This window comes from Notolepis coatsorum (assembly GCF_963971535.1).
Source record: "Notolepis coatsorum genome assembly, chromosome: 1".
Classification (NCBI taxonomy): domain Eukaryota; kingdom Metazoa; phylum Chordata; class Actinopteri; order Aulopiformes; family Paralepididae; genus Notolepis; species Notolepis coatsorum.
In genome coordinates, this window is record NC_140165.1 from 250,702,633 (window position 1) to 250,723,833 (window position 21,201).

The following is a 21,201-nucleotide window of genomic DNA, read 5'->3' on the forward strand; positions in this document are numbered from 1 at the left end:
TAAGTGTTCTTCGCCATATAAGCGCAATTCATAATTCTCAATATTGTAACCTACTATTGCTGCTCTGCTAATAAATACTTCTAAATATGACTTTCTTTGTTAAGCCGTATTATTGTGTGGGTGTTCACCATATATACCGTGTACTGTATGGCCAGTAATTAAAGTACATAACTAAGTAGTGGTTTAATGATACCATACTCTCAATACAGTCAGGGAATTGTACCCCTCAGTTACAACATTGGATGCCATTTTGTCACAGGAAAGATTAGCCTCTAGGATGGAACCCAGGTAGGTAATTTCATCTTTCCTTGTGATAATATTGTCATCCACTGTAACCGAGAAGCCGTTGGTCTTGCTGAGTTTGTTATTTGAACCGAAGAGAATGGACTCTGTTTTGCCCATGTGTAATGATAGTTTGTTGTCGGCGAGCCATATGCAGATTTTGCCTAGTTCCGAGCTGAGGGCTTTTTCAACCTGTAACTTGTTCTTGTCAGAGACCAGCAGGGCTGAGTCGTCCGCAAACAGGAACAAGTTGCAGTCACAAGCTGACGACATGTCATTTGCATAAATTAGGAATAGTAGCGGTCCTAGTATGCTTCCTTGTGGAACACCACAGCTCACTGTGAGGGGGGGGGGGATAGGGTACCATTTACTTCCACCATCTGTTCCCTCCCCTCCAGGTAGGATTGTATCCAGCTCACTGATAAACTATCAAAACCAATTTAATTTAATTTGGCGGTAATGCACCAAAACGTTTGTGCCAACCACCAATAAAATCAGAAGAAGAAGAAGAAGAAGAAGAAGAAGAAGAAGAAGAAGAAGAAGAAGAAGAAGAAGAAGAAGAAGAAGAAGAAGAAGAAGAAGAAGAAGAAGAAGAAGAAGAAGAAGAAGAAGAAGAAGAAGAAGAAGAAGAAGAAGAAGAAGAAGAAGAAGAAGAAGAAGAAGAAGAAGAAGAAGAAGTTCCTAATTTATGCAAATGACATGTCGTCAGCCTGTGACTGCAACTTGTTCCTGTTTGCGGACGACTCAGCCCTGCTGGTCTTTGACAAGAACAAGTTACAGGTTGAAAAAACCCTCAGCTCGGAACTAGGCAGAATCTGCATATGGCTCGCTGATAACAAACTATCATTACACATGGGCAAAACAGAGTCCATTCTCTTCGGTTCAAATAACAAACTCAGCAAGACAATATTGTCACAAGGAAAGATGAAATTACCTACCTGGGTTCCATCCTAGAGGCTAATCTCTCCTGTGACAAAATGGCATCCAATGTAATAAAAAAAGTCAACCAACGAACTCGATTCTTGTACCGGATCTCCTCTCTGGTAAACAAGAATACCCTGAAGACTCTGGCAGGAGCACTCATTCAGGGGTACTACGACTATGCTTGCACCTCATGGTACCAAAGCACCTCAAAGGCGCTAAAAACAAAATTACAAACATCTCAAAACAAACTGGTCAGACTACTGCTTGACCTTACTCCTAGAACCCACCTCACCCCTGCCCACTTTGACAACCTAGGATGGCTTAGAGTAGACGACAGAGTACAGCAACTTGCAATGGGCCTGGTCTACAAGATACACTACACGACCAAGGTACCCATGTACATGTCAAAATACTTCCCAAAGGTCAGTGAATACCACGATCACAACACCAGAGGGAGCTCCACAAATCATGTTAAACCCAGATTCGGCTCAAATAAGGGACTAAACACGTTTCGCAATTATGCCACATCAATGTGGAACGCCCTACCCAAAGCTGTAAAGGAATGTGGATCACTACCCACTTTCAAAACCTCTCTCAAGGGACACCTACGGGAGACTGCAATTCAACACTGGCCCCTGTAAATATCCTAACCCAACCCCCTCCAATGTACAGTCATTTACCTAGTATGGTTGTCAATAGTCCAATGTACAATTTTGTTTGTTTGTACAGTGTCTCCCCCCCCCCCCCCCTCAATGTACAGTTTTGCCAATGTACAGTCATTTACCTAGTATGGTTGTCAATAGTCCAATGTACAATTTTGTTTGTTTGTACAGTGTCTCCCCCCCCCCTCAATGTACAGTTTTGCTTGTTTATACAGTGTGCCCCCCCCCCCCCCAACCACCTCCAATGTAGATTACCCAGTATGGTTGTCAATATCCCAGTGTACCCAACCCCCCCCCACCCAACCTCCTCCAATGTACAGTTTCTACGTCAAATGTATATACTCCCTTTTCCTGACTCCTTCTGTATCACAAACAGTACTGTATTTGCAAATCTGGTATGTCATAAATGTATAGATGTAGCAGTACTGACTATCTGTATGTCATGTATGTCATATATGTCCTGATGAATTGAAAATGGGGGACCCTGATGTAAACAAGACGAAAGTCTTTCTCTGGTCTGCATCCCCTTAACAATTGTGTGTATTGAGCTGTACTGTATTGTACCCATTCTGCAATCTGTTAATAAAGTTTTCAATCAATCAATCAATCAATCAATCAATCAATCAAGGAGTGCGACGTGCTGCGCAACTTAGCAGCGTAATTTTTTTCCGTAGCCGCATTTTGCGGAGACGCTCTCTGATTGGCCACTGACGTTTCTGGTTCGCCCAAGTGACGCCTGTTTCTACACTGGTTAAGCTTAGGCACTCTTTCGAAGTTGGTTAAGGTTAGAATTTGTCTTAGAGCAGGGCGATAGAACACCAGCCCTGATTCCAAACTCTAACCTTAACCAACTTCGAAAGAGTCGCCTAAGCTTAACCAGTGATAAACTAGGCGTTAGGTAGTTTGCTGCTGTTCGAAATGGGCAAAGACACAGCTCGTCACGCGATTGGGCGCACATGTCAGTGGCCAATCAGAGAGCGTCAGTCAGTGGGCAATCAGAGAGCGTCTCCGCAAAATGCGGCTACGGAAAAAAATAACGCAACTAAGCAGCGAGCTCGCGGGCTAACTATTAGGCTATCCCTACTATTAATCGCCCGGTTAGTAACTAGCTAAGCCATTTCAACTGTATTCCCCCAAATAATGGATTTATTTGGTGATCTTCCAGAGCCGACCCAAAGCGCAGGTAAAGTTTAACAGCTTCTTGCAGAATGTATAACGTTAACGTTAGTTTTCTGCTTGTCTAGCTAATGTTAGCTTCTGGTATGATCCTGAAAGCCATGCCTGCTGCAGCTGATGTTGTGTTGGGTTTGAATCCCATAACTGCTGCAGCTGATGTTGTGTTGTGTTTGAATCCCATACCTGCTGCAGCTGATGTTGTGTTGTGTTTGAATCCCATGCCTGCTGCAGCTGATGTTGTGTTGTGTTTGAATCCCATGCTGCAGCTGTTGTTGTGTTGTGTTTGAATCCCATGCCTGTTGCAGCTGATGTTGTGTTGTGTTTGAATCCCATGCCTGCTGCAGATGATGTTGTGTTGTGTTTGAATCCCATGCCTGCTGCAGCTGGTGTTGTGTTTGAATCCCATGCTGCAGCTGATGTTGTGTTGTGTTTGAATCCCATGCCTGCTGCAGCTGATGTTGTGTTGTGTTTGAATCCCATGCCTCCTGCAGCTGATGTTGTGTTGTGTTTGAATCCCATGCTGCAGCTGATGTTGTGTTGTGTTTGAATCCCATGCCTGCTGCAGCTGGTGTTGTGTTGGGTTTGAATCCCATGCTGCAGCTGTTGTTGTGTTGGGTTTGAATCCCATGCCTGTTGCAGCTGATGTTGTGTTGTGTTTGAATCCCATGCCTGCTGCAGATGATGTTGTGTTGTGTTTGAATCCCATGCCTGCTGCAGCTGGTGTTGTGTTTGAATCCCATGCTGCAGCTGATGTTGTGTTGTGTTTGAATCCCATGCCTGCTGCAGCTGATGTTGTGTTGTGTTTGAATCCCATGCCTCCTGCAGCTGATGTTGTGTTGTGTTTGAATCCCATGCTGCAGCTGATGTTGTGTTGTGTTTGAATCCCATGCCTGCTGCAGCTGGTGTTGTGTTGGGTTTGAATCCCATGCCTGCTGCAGCTGGTGTTGTGTTGGGTTTGAATCCCATGCTGCAGCTGATGTTGTGTTGTGTTTGAATCCCATGCTGCAGCCGGGCCCTATTCCCCGTACCTGGTTCAACTAAGTCGATCAAGAGTCCCATTATCCAGATTCAATTAACCCGATGTTTGAAGCCGGGATTTTCCTGTTCCTCGAAGGTGGATTCAGTCTCGTTAACTCGAACCAGACTTGAGACCCAGGATAAGTGCGCGCGGCCGCTTCAGTTGAAAAGCCAGCACGTATCGATAGCAGAGATCCTGATTTTCTAACGGCATTGATTGATTAATTGATTTAAAACTTTATTAACAGATTGCAGTACGGCTCAATAGCCTCGCCGACAAGTTAAATGCGTTATCTATAGGCTAATTTTAAGTCCCTCATTACCCCAATCAATCAGATTATATTTCTTTAAACTTGCCTGCTGGCAGTAGGTTTATGGATTGAATAATCAAATGAGATCTTGCTAGCGAAAATAATTAGTTAAACTGTTATACAGAATAAGGATACAGCTCTCTTACCCATTGATTGATGTATGGTGGATCTTTTACTTATCTGCACTGTGGTGTCACGGTTTGTGGTTTTGACTTTCACGCAGACGTCCCGGGTTCGAATCCCACTTCTCCTAGTCTTTTCCTTCTTTTTGCAATGTAGGAATAATTCAATTTGGTGCACGTTGAGAGATATATAAAGAATGACATCCTCAATGCATGTAGATTTATAATATTTTAACTTAAAACTAGGCTACTTTTGCGTATAATCATTAATATTATATTCCAAAAAATTATATTGGAAACGCGGGGTTTCGAACACCGGTCGCCCGGTTGCCAGGATTGAGCACTACCGCTGCGCCACTGTGCCAGACGGGATATATTCATTGTTTATCCATTAATGGACGAGAGACCCGTGTTTAGAATATCTTTTCTTTTGAATGAAGTTTTATCTCTTTATTCTCAAATGCATTAATGTGACGTCAACGGCTCATTCAATTTCTCAAATCCGTCAAACAGCGCATCTCAGCAGACATTTTAATCCCAGTTACAATATCACACAAAAACCACAATCCACGCATAGACACTTCAATTTTATGCTTGAATGAAACACAATCCGGGCGCTCCGTTAAGCAAATCTACAGCGGAGAATATATGAAACTAATCAGAGCCAAACGGCCGATAGGTTTCATTCATTAAAAATATCCCCACGGGATTCACATTTGCAATGCGCCGTTATTAAAATAACCACATGCAGCGTGTATCGCGACTCCGAGCGCCGTATATGACGTGCATTATTTTATTTAGGACAAAGTAAATCTATAGGCTCAATATGATTTATTATCAGCATTTAGTTCTATTATTATACATTTCAAAAGCCCCCTCTAGGAAAACGAAGCACAGAAACATAATTCAGAATGGTATAAAATGGGATCTCTAGACTGTGAGAATCATTTCAGGAAGCGAGCTGTCATTTATTTGCGGGGGCGTGGCCATGGTTCATCCGGCTAACTGAAGTTAACCCTGCTCTCGACCAGGCTCAAACTTTTTGATCTGTTGTCATGGTGATTTGGACAATCGAGCGTCGGGGAACAGGAAGGTCCGGCTTAAGTCAGGCTAGACTGGAAATTATCCGGCTAACTCAGTTATCCAGGTACGGGGAACGGGGCCCTGATGTTGTGTTGTGTTTGAATCCCATGCCTGCTGCAGCTTATGTTGTGTTGGGTTTGAATTAGGGATGCCCCGATCACGTTTTTTGCCACCGATACCGATCACTGATCGTCGTGAGCCATATCGGCCGATACCGATCCGATACCGATTGTTTTTGATTAAAAAGAAATTAAAAATTATTTTATATACATTTTTTTTTATAAAATATATATATTATATAATTAGACTTGTACTTGTATTATCTGCGAGACATCGCCACCACGCAACAAGTCAAAATGCTCGCTATCTGCAAACAGCTCCACTGTCTGTGTACTCTAGTAGCCTCCAGCTCCAAAAAGGATTCTCCTGCCCTGCAGCTGGACCCTATTGGTAACGTTACGGTTCTTTGGTCATTTCACATTCAGCAAGCCCTCAGCTCGAATACGCATTAAATCAATGTTATAAGACATTGATATCAAGAGCTATCTGTAGCTACTGCTAGCCGGCTAGATGACGTTAAGTTTAGTTCAATGGGACATTTAGTTTTGAACAGAGAACTAACGTCAGCTAACGCAAGCTAACGGAGGTATGAACATGGACTACTAAACTAAATACCGTTAGACAATGCCTACTAAACGTGAATAGTTGACTGGGTAATTTTGTTTAAACAGTAACGATAGCTAGGTAGCTAACGTTAGCTCAGGTCGAATGCACTACAGACTCGAGCAGAGGAGCCTCCTCTCAGTCCTCAGTGTTTACAAACTCTACACGGGTGTGGGCGGGCTAGGGAGGAGGAGCAGCGGCAGTTTGCAGGTTGTGTGTGTCTGAGACAGACAGCGAGTGAGATCTTCGCTTGATCGGTTTCCGCGATCGGCGAATATGACTCATTATCGGAATTCACAGATTGCATATTTATACTGAGTATCGGCCGATAACGATCGGTGGCCGATCGATCGGGGCATCCCTAGTTTGAATCCCATGCCTGGTGCAGCTCTCTCTCTCTGGAAAACTCTGCAAGCTTTGCATCCCCTCTCGCCTGATTCCTGATCCTATTTCATTCAAAAGGAAGATATTGATGGACATTAGCTATAGTATATAGTAGGGGTGCACGATATTGATTTTTTGACCCCGATATCTGCTGCTCAAGGTCGATACCGATACCGATATATAGGGCTGGGCGATATGACCAAAAACGTTATCGCGATAAAATTATAAAATTATTTTCATATAATTCGATATCGATAATTATCATCGATATAATGTCTGTCAAGTTTAATTAACTTCTTATGCTGCTGCGAATGTCTCGAGTCGAGTTGATGTCGTCATCAGTCCGCGCACGTTAGCAGTTAGCCGACAAGCGGAGTATCTCATGACATTACAATTTAATAAATATGACACTAAAATACTCTCTTCCGCCACAATATATTGAAACGACGTCCTACCCCACACTACTATAAACGTGGCCTCAGAATTCACTCCACACACATACTCGGCACGTAAATATATAAAATAGTGCCGTGCAAGCTAGTTATCCTAGCCAGCCTCTTGTTTCTAAGCGGTGTATTCCATGACAATGTACTAAATATTACCCTAAAATACTCTCTTCCACCCCAATATATTGAAACGACGTCCACTGTATACCCCACACTACTATTAACGTGGCCTCAGAATTCACTCCACACACATACTCGGCACGTAAATATATAAAATAGTGCCGTGCAAGCTAGTTATCCTAGCCAGCCTTGTTTACTACTAGAGTCCTACCTCTCTACCCAGAGGTGCACCGCGGGTCTTCTTCACTGTCGGCCATCTCCTTCACTGATTGGTTGTTAGTGCGTGTGTTCATATCCAAGCTTGGAAAATCGATATATCGAAACTTTGCGACCACGTTTCATGTTTATTTCGAGGAAATAATTTATCGCGATAGTTATCGTTATCGTTTTATCGCCCAGCCCTACCGATATATTAGGGGTGCACCGATGTATCGGTCGGGTATCGGTATTGGCCGATAAGTGCCTTGTTGACTGCAATCGGCCTATCGGCCGATAAGCTCAGATGTGCCGATGGCAGTAGCCGATAAATATCCATCAATTTGTGTCGCGTCAAAAGGCAAAACGCGTCGCGACCTGCACAACGCCGCCCCCGGCCCCCGTTCTTTCAACCTAAAAGTGCACTTTCTTCAACCTCGAAGTAAACAAATCACAGAACGGTAGCCAGTTAGTAGTAGGGCTGGGCGATATGGCCAAAAACGTTATCGCGATAAAATTATAAAATTATTTTCATATAACTCGATATCGATAATTATCGTCGATATAATGTCTGTCAAGTTTAATTAACTTCTTATGCCCGGCGGCGATGGACGGGCTATTAATAGCATAGATATATATAATAGACTTGTTTTGCTGCTGCGAATGTTGATGTCGTCATCAGTCCGCACACGTTAGCAGTTAGCCGACAAGCGGAGTATCTCATGACAATATACTAGATATTACCCTAAAATTAGGGGTGCACCGATATATCGGTCGGGTATCGGTATCGGCCGATAAGTGCCTTGTTGACTGCTATCGGCCTATAAGCTCAAATGTGCCGATAGCAGTCGCCGATAAATAAGCATCAATTTGTGTAGTGTCAAAAGGCAAAAAAAAAAATTCACTCGCGGCCTACCTGCACAACGCCCGCCGTCCCCCCCACACACACACACACACACAAGCTACTGCATCACAGTTACTACTTATGATTAACAAGGCATTCGTTTTGTGGCATTAACGTTATATAGTTAGTGTTACACGGACAATAACATCAGCATATTATTATTACCCATAGCAGCAAGGCATTACTCCGAGTCCGTTCATAGCTCAGTTCCATTCCGTTGCTCATTCCGTACCCAACTACCCACTACTAGTTAGTTAGCACCATCCAGGTGTAACTGGTCTTAGGCCACCCTCTGCTTGTCGTCGTGCATGTGAAGTGAAGACTCAGTTGTAGCCAGTCATTGTGTTTTATTTCTCCTGTTGAAACATCCCACAGGCACATATCAACACTTGGCCAGCAGATGGCGTCAACAACTTGCATAGGCTCCTTCCTCATTCAGGCCAGACTGAACATCTTGAATGATACATTGAAATATCACATTAAAATAAAATACACCATGAAATAATACAAATTAAACAATAAGACACCTCCAATTACCTGTTGAAACATCCCACAGGCACATATCAACACTTGGCCAGCAGATGGCGTCAACAACTTGCATAGGCTACAATGGGGGAGAAATGTCACGCTATCAGAAACGAGGCCTAACACACATTGTTCAGCCATTACCACAAACTCAGTCAGCATGTGTCGTACAATAGTTCGCCACCACAGCTAAACCACATTACAAAAAGTGCAGAATTGTTCACATTAACACAGTTACCACTATATACAACTCCGGTTCATTGCCCGGCAACTTATTTACAATAGTACGTTCTTTTAAACCATTAATAAGTTCTGGGGACATGGGACAGCTCTTACCTCCTTCCTCATTCAGGCCAGACTGAACGGGAGGAGGCGGGCGACAAAGTAAATACGTCACTTCGGCAGGAAGTGACGACGGCTTCAAAATAAAAGACTATGAGAGTAAAAATAATAATAATAAATTAAAGTAAAAACGTTAGGGAGGGATTCTTTGTGGAATACAACATATTAGTATATCTTATATACCTGCTACATACCCCCCCCCCCCTGAATTCCGCTAAAATCCCGAACCTACAGGACACACTAACTGGGACCTCCAACACTACGTCAGAACCGGCACGGGTTTACCTGAAGATACACATCTCCAAAATCAACTATAAGTTACCTGTCACACAGGTTCAGAGAAAACAAAAGGGTGTACAGTCCTATGTTTCTCCTAGAATCACTTGGTGCCTTGTACACCAAACCACCCGGCCTACTCGAATCCCATACCTCATCTGTGAGCACATGTGGTAAATACGCCACTTACAGTGTCACAGTGCAAGATAAAATAAAAATCAATAAAACAAAAAAAACTGAAAGAGATAGCACAGAAAGCCTAGGACAGAGTTAGAAGAGACTGGGGACTCCTACCAACCGAACGGCCTCTGAACCATCGTCTCTATCAAACGGTTGACTCCTCTAACCACCCTGCCAGCCCGTGTCCTGACTACACCCTCTGTGCCCCTCAGTGTAGGTGCACGGCAGTCTCGGTCCCGCTCTACAATAGCCGGAATGACTACCGGAATAACGGTCGGGGCCCTTGGCACTGTGTCTGATGTGTCAACTGTAGACACTGGTCTGGAGGACTGGGCACTACTTGCATCAACCACCGACACTGTCTCTATCTCAGACTGATCTTCGTCCACATCAGCTACGTCACAGGAGCCATGACTGGTAGCCCCTTCAGCCCCACTCAACACCCATGCCTCCGTCCTATCCTCTGAACCCCTCTCTCCCTCCAGAGAGTTGACGAGACCCATCTGAGACCCGTCCTCTGATCCTCTCTCTTCCTCCAGAGAGTTGATGAGGCCCATCTGAGACCCATCCTCTGATCCCCCAAGACTGTCTTCAGTCTCCGGCGCGTTCCCATCAGCAGTCTCTATGGGTAGTGTTGTGGCTGATGGTTGTTTAACACAGCAGGAGACGATATTTCCAATTGTAACAAGTAGGTAATTTATTTAGGAAAAGAAGTTCTTAACAGCAAAAGCTATGGATCAAGCAGAGGATCACCACAGCTTGAACAAAAAACACTCTAACTCCCAATCCCTCTGCTTGTCCCCTAAATCCCCTCTCAGTCCTGCCCCCCCATGACAGATATGATGACGTATCATATCATGTCAGATCTGACATGACGTACATTAAGATGATACGTAGATTTAACATCGGAGAGAGATAAGAACATTAAGAACATGAAGAGAGATAAACAAGATATGATGTACACACACGATATGATGTAAAACATTAAGAACATTGAAGAGAGAGTGAGATGTGTGTGTGTGTGTGTGTGTGTGTGTGTGTATGTGTGTGTGTGTCTGTGTGTGTGTGCGTCTGCGTACAGACGTATGTGTATTGTATGTGTGTATTGTGTCACAGGGAATGTGTGTGTGTGTGTGTGTGTCGGTGTGTATGTCTGTGCGACTGTGTGTGTGTGTGTGTGTGTGTGTCTGTGTGACTGTGTGTGTCTGTGTGTCTGTGTGTGTGTGCTGTGTCTGTGTGAAAGAGAGAAAAGAACAAGATATGAAAGCGATACGATGTACGAGATTACAAGCACACAACGTGCCGTACTGAAATGTCCATCTGTCCAAGTTGTTTTAAGAACGTCAGCCAGACCGTCTTTCAGCACTGCTAGTTGACCTATATTAAACTAGTCCACCCCATACACATTTTCCACAACATTCCCCCATTTGGGGCTATCCCTAGTCCCACCCAAATCATATAACCAAGAAAATGTGAACGTCTAACTAAACGAGAAACCATATTTATATAATAAAAGTTTAAATGGCTGATCTAAACAAGAAACCTAGCCATATAATAAATTTTAAATGTCTAACTAAACAAGAAACCTTACTTCATTCACTGGACCCCTAACGGACCAACAAAGGCTGACTACCGTTCTCACAATAAACACAAAACCGCTCAAAACAAGAGTAATAATAAAACATCAAAAAAAATACCCCAATTTATAATCCTAACCTGACAGACAAATCCCCCCAACCTCCACCGCTTACCAAATGAGCCACAGTTCCGGCCGGAAACCGCGACTCTCATCAGGGAAAGGAGAAGTTGACCGTCAGAACTAAACATAGAACATCCCTCCCAAAAAAATGACATTGTCTCTTCCATAACATTGAGTCCCAGTGTCCATCGCTCAGCCCCCCTTCCATGCCCACGCCATAGTCTCCTCACCGTATTGCCAAAAGTCACATTTTGCCAATACAGCAACCACCACGCCACACCTCCAGTCCTCGTAGAAGCATGTCCCCATGCCTGGACGGGAGGCGCTGGTACCGACCTCACCACGTGTCCCCCCATCTTCGACGGGAGGTGCCCATCTTGCCCACTGCGTTAGCCCCCCCCTTTGTCCCTCCAGTCCCCAGAACCGATCCCCAGACCACTTCTTCTCAATGCTTCCTCAGGCTCAGAACCGACACTCTGCCGATGCCCCTTCCCATTCCGGTTTGACCAGGACCACGAGTAAAATAAACAAAAAATAATAATAAAAAAAATAAAAAATAATGCAATGATTTTCAATGGTTGCAATCTCTATGCCGAAGGATCATTAGAAAATCAGACTAAAATTCCTAGTTAAAGGAATAAACCAACAAAACTGCACTCAGACCATCCCCCGTCACTCTTAAAGGAAAGAACCAACAAAAAGAAAATGTCCCTACCTCACCATACCCCTAATCCTCTATCCCCTCGTCTCCCTCTAAGGCAGCATAAAGCTGAGGATATGGCCCGATTTGTGGCTCAATCTCTTTCTGTCCCACCATCAGCATTTGGCTCGTTACGTGTGAAGTTACCAGCCTACCCAAGAGAGGCATACCACAACAGAAAAGGAGAACCAATATCAACCCTGCCACCCCAATGGATATCCCCGTCTGCATCACTATGCTTCCCCACTGTCCCAATCTTTCCAACACCCCACTCCCCCACCATTCTTCATTCCGGCCAGAATTCCCCCTCAACTCCTCCCTCAAATCCTTCAGCTTAGCCATGGCTTCGGAGAACTTTCCCCCTGGCCCCACATTCGTCGGAATGAATGTGCAGCAGTACTGTCCAAACATGGAACAGACTCCACCCTTCTCCGCCATTAACCAGTTCAGAGCCTGTCTATTCTGCCACGCCACCGTACTGGTCGCGTGCATCTGGTCCCCCATTGCATCCAACGCCTCCTCGGTGTAGTTGAGATACCGCTGCTGATTGTAAAACAAATAGTTGATCCACCCGGTGTTCTTATTGACCGATATCCATGGCAGAATAGACTCAAACCCTGCCGCAATCTCATTCTTAGCCATGAACTCGGCTGGAATGCCCCTTGGCTGTCCTATGCTGTCCAGATACACCCTTGGGTCTGCCTTGTAGCTACGCTTCGTTCGAGAGATAGGAGACTCAGAAGGTCCTTCCGTCACTGATAATGGTAGGACCACCATTGGCATGATCGCCTGAACCCGGGCACATCTACCTGACCAATCTAAAGGAAGTGTATTCCTCAACCTCCTACCGCCGCAGAGCCAGTATTGGTCCGCCAGTGCCATATCCTGGACATGAAAAGGGCAAGCTACAGGCCGTGGGTTGGTATCCACTCCCTTTAACACGACCCCGTGTCCACACTTTCCTTCTTTCGTGCAGTTAGTCGTGATGCTCCAAATAGTAGTGCACCGCCCCTCTGCCACCTCCCCTACATCCCGGGTCCCCTCCTTTTGCAAGCACTCGAAATCCTTGGTCAGCCATAGTTTGACACCTCTGGGTATTGGCAACCCCGTCGCTACCCCCTGCACACGTACATCCAATTTCCTACAACGTTCCCGCATAGTGACATCCTTGAAATCCGTGACGTTTCCTGCCGCCTTAAAACGACTAGAGCCGAGAAACCCCAAACACTCTGCCTCGCACCAAGGGCGACTATTATGGGGCCCCTCCCATGCCTCTGCGTCCCTGTCACACTGAGCCCAACTGAACTTCGTGCCCTTCACCAGCAGCCTATCCGGACGTGCCTTGGAGCAGACATAACAATCCTCTATCTGATTCTGCGCGCTCGTGTACTGGACCCACTTAAACCACTCATTCCCTAAAGCCGCCCTATACATCGGGTCAGCCTCCGGGTCTTCCTCGTCATAGTCATAGTCGCCCCCATCTTGTTCCCCGGAAGGAAGCAAACCCCTCAACCTGGCCCAGAGTGAGCCCACTGAGTCCCTCAACGTTCCGGCTGTCCTCTGGAACATATCCTGTCCCCCCACCTCTTCCGACTCAGTGTCCTTGACCTCCCTTTTTCCCCTCACCCCTGTCCCCTGTGATTGGTTCGGGACAGGCTCAACCCTCCTATCTACCCCCACAACCCGATCCTCGTTAGTATAATGGTAAGTATCCCCGCCTGTAACGGGGGAATGGTCAAAATCAAAAACATGCCCTTGCGGTCCTACGGGAAACACCCCTTTTGGTTGTAGTCTTATCTTCTCCCCCCCTTCCTCGATGGAGGGAAGAGGGGGCGCCTGATTCTGAGCCTGGTCATGAAAGCCTGCTGGTACTTGAGCCTGAGCGGGACCCCGTGGGACTCCTACCCACTCAAACCCGTCATCCTCAAGGACGGGTCGACCGTGACGGTTCTCAATGACGTCGTTGTGCCCGGCCGACCGTCCGCACACTGCTGCCAACATCTGCGGGAGCATCAGCAGGCACTGCACCTTCCAGTTGCCGTCTCGGACCCTCCATGTCGGGTTCTGCATAACTGCGATCGATTGTATCCCCCAAGAGATCGCCGCTGGCCTTTATGCAGTGATTGAAGTGGAACCAGGTCGCTGATCCTTTGACTTGGACTGCCGTTCCAGTCGATCGGATCACCTCGTACGGGCCCTCTCTCCGGGGTGATGACCACTTTCTCTTGTGGACCTTTACGAAGACCAAGTCCCCAGGGATCAGTCTCGGTTTGGTGGCTTCCTTCTCCGCCTCCTTCACCCCCTTTCTCTCCTTTCTCTGCTCCTGTCGAAACACAGCTTCATGTATTTTAGTCACTTGCTGAAGATATTTTTTCAGATCTTGCTCAAAAATATCTAATGCCGGGCCCCTAGCCAGGTGTCTAAATGGCGGTGCTGGCATGCTGCGGCCTGTAAGCATTTCATGCGGTGTTAGCTGTGTTTGGCGGTTTACGCTGCTTCTAATAGCCATCAGAGCAAGTGGCAAAGCATCAATCCAGTTAAGCTTAGTTTGCATACAGATTTTCAACAGTTTGTTTTTAATGACCAGATTGGCCCTTTCCACCTTCCCCTGCGACCCGGGACTATAGACACAGGAAAGGCGCTGTCTTATACCTAATTTCTGCATCAGCCCTTTAACCACCTTGTCGATGAACTCGCGGCCATTATCGCTTTGTAATATCGTGGGAATTCCAAATCTCGGAATGACCTCGCGACACAGGAACTTGATCACTGTGTCCGCGTTCTTGTGTTTAGATGGAATGGCCTCAATCCAGCGACTAAAGCAGTCCTCTACTACCAGGAGGTATCGTTTGCCCTGCACTGGCGTTATCATGTCTGTATAGTCCATAATCAGATGTCTGAATGGTCCCTCAGGGAGGGGTGTGTAAGCCGCCACTGTCGGTACTCCTTTGCGCACATTGCCCTGTAAGCATGTTAAACACCTGGCTAGTGTAACGTCAATTTGTGCCTGAAGCTTTGGGGACCAAAATCCCATTTTCGTGATTCGTTTCAGGGTCTCTGCTCTTCCACAGTGATCAACACCATGAGCCTCAGGTATCACTAAGGACAGAAGATCGATGGAGGCGACTATCAAACCGTTATGACTCCTCCACAGACCATCTGCCCCCCTTACAGCCCCCCTCTCCGTCCACGACTGTTTCTCGGCCTGCGTGGCTGAGTCCTGAAGATCACTCAAATTATCCTCAGTTACCTCAGTCGTCAGTTCGGCCACAAACATCAGAACAGCCGTGGACGGCACCGCAGCCGCCGCCTTCGCGGCCTCGTCCGCCGCGTTGTTTCCCGTCGTCACAAAGGACAGGTCTTTTCTGTGTGCCTGGCACTTTACGATAGCAATGCTTTTGGGCAACTTTACAGCCTGAATAAGCGCCACAACCTGCTTGTGGTGAAGGATCGGTGAGCCGTCCGATTTCTTAAAGCCTCTTGCCTTCCAAATGGCCGCGAATAGGTGGCATACGCCATGCGCATACGCAGAGTCTGTAAAGATGTTAACCGTGCGATCTTTAGCTATTATGCATGCTTCTGTTAGTGCTATTAGTTCTGCAAGCTGGGCCGAACATGGTTGCATGCATTGTTCGGCCTTTCTTGTTAGTGTTTCTCCGTTAGGTTTGCACTGTACGACGGCGTATCCTGACCTTAAATTTTCCCCCTCCCGATAGCAGGACCCATCCACAAAAAGTGAGAGTTCTGCTATCGCGAGCGGGTCGACTCCCAAATCAGGACGGAGTTTCACGAAAGCCTGTACCTCCACCTCACACTCATGCGGTTGACCCTCGCTCGGGAGTGGTACCAGATCCGCCGGGTTACTGCGTGGCATGTTTTTATCGTAACGTCCGAGTACTGCAGGAGCCTCATGTAAGCCTGTTGCCGTTGGCTGGTCAGAACAAATTTGCCTCTTTCAATCAAGTTTGCCAATTTGTGATGTGTCCAAATGCAAATGTCATATCCCATTGTCACGGCCGTTGCCTTCTCCTACATCAAATGTGCTGCGGCCAGGGCCTGATAACAAGGTGGCAGACCCTGCTCCACCGGCGAAAGAGCTCTAGAGTAATATGCTATCGGTTGTTTTTTCCCACTCCCCCCCTGTGTTTGAGTCAGGACAGCTGTCGCATGCTGCGCTCTATGTGAGACGAATAGGTGGAAACACTTCTCATAATCCGGCAGCGCCAGGGCAGGGGCCTGTAACAACAGACGCTTAATGTTTATGAACGCGTCCTCCCCCTCCTCGGTCCATGTCAAGGGAGCGCGAAGCTTGTCTGTACCCGCCTCTTTTATCATCATCCTCAACGGCGCTGTCGCTATCGTATAGTCCTCCACCCACTCAGAGCTGTACCCAGTCATCCCTAAAAACGTCATCATCTGTCGGACCGTCAATGGCCTAGGTGCCTTGGATACAGCTTCGAGTTGCGTGGGTGAGATGTTTTTTATGCCCTTTTGAATGACGCGAGACAAGTACTCAACTTTTGGCTGGCAGTACTGCAGTTTTGAACGGGATGCCTTGTGGCCTCCCACGGCTAATCCACTCAAAACTTTGATGGAGTCCTCATGGCACTGCTGACGTGTATCCGAGCAGATTAGAATGTCATCTGCATACAGTAAAACCGTGCTGAGTAGTGTGTCGCACACTCCTTGCAAGTCTTCCTTGAGCGCCTTCGAGAAGTAATGCGGCGAGTGCGCGAACCCTTGTGGCAACCGGGTGTAAGAGTATTGTTTCCCCCTGTGGGTAAAAGCAAACAGATACTGAGACTCTTTTTCCAATGGAACACTGAAGAATGCCTGCGTGAGATCAATGACCGTATAGTACTGCGAGCTACTCGGGATGTTTGTCAGGAGGGTGTGTGGATTAGCGACTTCCGCCTCTGGTCCAGACACCACGTCGTTCACCGCCCTCAAATCGTGTACCAGTCTGTACCTAGCCCTGTCCGCCTTTAGCACTGGGTGGATAGGTGTATTACATCTGGATTTGAAAGGGACGAGCACTCCCCCCTTTAACAGTCCCTCAATCTGATGTGATATAGCTTCCTCCGACTCTGGCTTCATTGTATACTGTCTGATAAAGGGTGGTCTACAACCCTTCTTTAACCTGACCTTCACTGGCTGTGCCGACAATATTAGACCCACATCTGTGTCGTGTTTTGACCACAACCGTTCCGGGGTGCGCGCCAACATGTCCTGTTCCAGCAAAGCATCCGCCTCTGGAATAACGCAAGGGTCTCCTGGTAATCTGATTACTTGCGGTTTTGCCAAAACTGAAAAGGAAATCATTATTTTTATGAAACTCCCATCTGCGCTGTTCCAAATTAGCGGAGATTCCGTGGAGACCCACCTTTGAGTCTCGGATTCCTGTATCATTGAACCTAGATGTTCGGATTCGTAACCAGGATTTATTCTCAGAGTGATGTGTGGGGCGGCGTCTCTTAGTCTATGTTGTTCCCGTAGATACTTACCCGTGTTAACCCTCAACGCCGCGCCCTGTCTCCCTACAATTATTGTAGATGAGTTAATCTGCACCTGCTCGGGCTGTCCCTGCAACCATGCCTTGTTCCTAACTAGGTCACTATTCGTCAAATATTGTAGTGTGCAATGTGCCTCCATGTTTGTTTGTCTAGACTGAGGCAGTTGGGTTTTCAGAAATGGCTCCCAGGGGTCACAGACCCTTTGCAGCTCTGCATCTATGTTGCCCAGCCAGAACACAGTGGCCTCTTTCTCCCCCGTCCCTTGTAGCATCATTTGGTACACGTCTTGTTCAATTTGAATCCCCTCAGGCGTACATAGGATTTTACAGCCTAGTTTACACATTGCATCTCGTCCCAAGAGATTGCGCGGGGTGCTGTCCGAAATTAATACAGGTATTGTTATGGTCTTGTTGTTATACGTCATAGAGATTGGATCTGATGTGGGTATTAATTGTGTTTTTCCCGAGAATCCGACCGTCCGAACATACTGTCCAGACTGGGGTAAGTGAGCGGCGTATTTTTGCTTTATGCAGGAAAAACCTGCTCCAGTGTCTGCCATCATCTCTGTTAATTTGCCCTCCACTAGGACCTGCAGAATAGGTTCTTGCTCAGCTCCCTTGGAAACCACAATCATTTGATTTCCCCCCGTCGCATTCTCTGGACACCCCTAGTGATTACCCCCCTGGTTTCGGGGCCCTCCTGTCTCCCCCTGGTCGTGGGGCCCTTGTGACTCCCCCTGGCGCACGGGTCTTCCATACTCCGAGCCGGGACGGTATGGTTGCCTACATCTCATTTCCCTGTGTCCCTGCATGCCGCAGTTCCAACAGCGGAAACGGGGAAACTGTTGTTCGTTCCCCGGTCCCTGTGTAAACCGTGGGCCTGATTGCCCATTCCCTGCCTGCCGCCTGGACGCCTGGTTCTGTGAACTATAGCCATAGCTTCTCACTACCTGAGGTGCAGGCGGGGGTCCCTGGTCCTGCATCGGTGGAGAGGTAGCAGATGACACCATTACTGCCTGCAACCTCCTTTGGGGCTGCAGTTGTTGCTGAGTTAACTTCCTTGAGTCATTTCTATCCTGATCCCTGACTTTCTGCTCCTGAGCCCTTTGCTTCTCCACACTATGTGTTACATGTGCACAGAACAAAGGATAAGTCATGTCCATTAACCCCACCACGTCTTCCAGTCTATTCTTAACCACCTCTGGAAGCCCTCTCATCACACTTTCTCTAAACATCGCTCTCTGCAACGGGTCAATTTCTGGGTTGTGTCCTAGCTCACCTCTCCACTCCTTCAGTATTTTGTTCACATAGCACATGTTCACCGGCAATTGCGTGACATAAGGTGGGGATGTTGGTTTCCCTATATCCGTCTCTCTCTGATTTAGCGCTAAAGCTTCCTGCCTGTATGCTCTCCCCTTCTGGGCGTAGAGCTTCATTACCCCCAACTCTTCTGTCCTCTTTTTCAACCTCTTTTTGCTGCTGTCGCCTGGCTTGTGGTTACGAATCATTACATTCATCTCTTCGCATATGTCGAGATCAAAAGTACCTCCGGAAGGCCATTTTGTGTCCCCGGCCTTTGTACGCCTCTGCCAACGGACACCAACCTTGAGAATTAGGTTCTTTATGAGCGGGTTCCGGTCTAACAGTATGTACTCTGCTGTATGCATCGTTGTTTAGTGTGTATATGTGTTTATTGTGTTGTGTGTGTGTGTGTGTGGTTGTACTTCAGCTACTACTACTCTACAACTACCACTCCAGGACACAGTTAACCTAGATCTACAGCTACTACTACTCTACAACTACCACTCCAGGACACAGTTAACCTAGATCTACAACTACAACTCCAGGACACAGTTAACCTAGATCTACTACTACTCTACTCCAGGACACAGTTAACCTAGATCTACTACTACTCTACCCCAGGACACAGTTAACCTAGATCTACCACTACTCTACTACTACTCTACCCCAGGACACAGTTAACCTAGATCTACCACTACTCTACTACTACTCTACCCCAGGACACAGTTAACCTAGATCTACTACTACTCTACTCCAGGACACAGTTAACCTAGATCTACTACTACTCTACCCCAGGACACAGTTAACCTAGATCTACCACTACTCTACCCCAGGACACAGTTAACCTAGATCTACCAGGACACAGTTAACCTAGATCTACAACTACAACGCTACTACAACTCGGTGTGTGTGTATGTGTGTGACTGTGTGTGTGTGTGTGTGTGTGTATGTCGGTGTGTGTGTCTGTGTGTGTGTGTGTGTGTATGTGTGTATGTCGGTGTGTGTGTGTGTTTGTGTGTGATTGTGTGTGTGTGTGACTGTGTGTGTGTGACTGTGTGTGTGTGCGTCACAACCCGCTGTCTACCGGGACACAGGAATGTGTGTGTGTTTGTGTGTGTGTCGGTGTGTGTGTGTGTCTGTGTGTGTGTGTGTGTGTGTGTGTCTTTGCTGTGTGTGTGTATGTGACTGTGTGTGTGTGTGTGTGTGTGTGTGACTGTGTGTGTGCGTACTGTGTGTGTGTGCGTCACAACCCGCTGTCTACTGGGACACAGGAATGTGTGTGTGCGTGTGTGTGTCGGTGTGTGTGTGTCTGTGTGTGGTGACTGTGTGTGTGTGTGTCTGTGTGTGTGTCGGTGTGTGTGTGTGTTTGTGTGTGATTGTGTGTGTGTGTGTGTGTGACTGTGTGTGTCTTTGTGTGACTGTGTGTGTGTGTGTCTGTGTGTGTGTCGGTGTGTGTGTGTGTTTGTGTGTGATTGTGTGTGTGTGTGTGTGTGACTGTGTGTGTCTTTGTGTGACTGTGTGTGTGTGTGTGTGTGACTGTGTGTGTGTGCGTCACAACCCGCTGTCTACCGGGACACAGGAATGTGTGTGTGCGTGTGTGTGTCGGTGTGTGTGTGTCTGTGTGTGTGTGTGTGTGTGTGTGTGTGTGTGTGTGTGTGTGTCTGTGTGTAGTGACTGTGTGTGTGTGTGTCTGTGTGTGTGTCGGTGTACTGTGTGTGTGTGTGTGTGTCTGTGTGTAGTGACTGTGTGTGTGTGTGTCTGTGTGTGTGTCGGTGTGTGTGTGTGTTTGTGTGTGATTGTGTGTGTGTGTGTGTGTGACTGTGTGTGTCTTTGTGTGACTGTGTGTGTGTGTGTCTGTGTGTGTGTCGGTGTGTGTGTGTGTTTGTGTGTGATTGTGTGTGTGTGTGTGTGTGTGACTGTGTGTGTCTTTGTGTGACTGTGTGTGTGTGTGTGTGTGTGTGTGTGTGTCTGTGTGTGGTGACTGTGTGTGTGTGTGTCTGTGTGTGTGTGTGTGTGTGTGTGTCTGTGTGTGTGTGTGTGTGTGTGACTGTGTGTGTGTGCGTGTGTGTGACTGTGTGTGTGTGTGTGGTTGTGTGTGTGTGTGACTGTGTGTGTGTGTGTGTGTGTGTGTATGTATGTATGTCTACCACCAGGGGTCAGCAAACCCAAGAGAGAAAGAGATGTGATGAGTCTGTATGCTACACCTTGGCCCACCAACAGGGGTCAGCAAACCCAGGAGAGAGAGAGAGAGAGAGAGAGAGAGAGAGAGAGAGCTATCTCTCTTGGCTCAACGCCCAGATTTGCTGCTGGCTCTACGCCCAGAATGAGTTATCTTCTACAGATGTACGAAAGAGAGAGAGAGAGAGAGAGAGAGAG

General features: G+C 47.0%; 1 protein-coding gene across 1 annotated transcript in view; it reads left to right on the forward strand.

Annotated features, from left to right (window-relative positions):
• Nucleotides 1-2,917: 2,917 nt before the first annotated feature.
• The window catches only part of ilkap (integrin-linked kinase-associated serine/threonine phosphatase), a 75,945-nt gene continuing 57,661 nt past the window's right edge, over nt 2,918-21,201 (forward strand). The window contains exon 1 of the mRNA XM_084335962.1: nt 2,918-3,051. Coding sequence (XP_084192088.1) covers nt 3,009-3,051 — 43 coding nt within the window. The 5' untranslated portion in view covers nt 2,918-3,008. The remainder of the gene's footprint in view (nt 3,052-21,201) is intronic.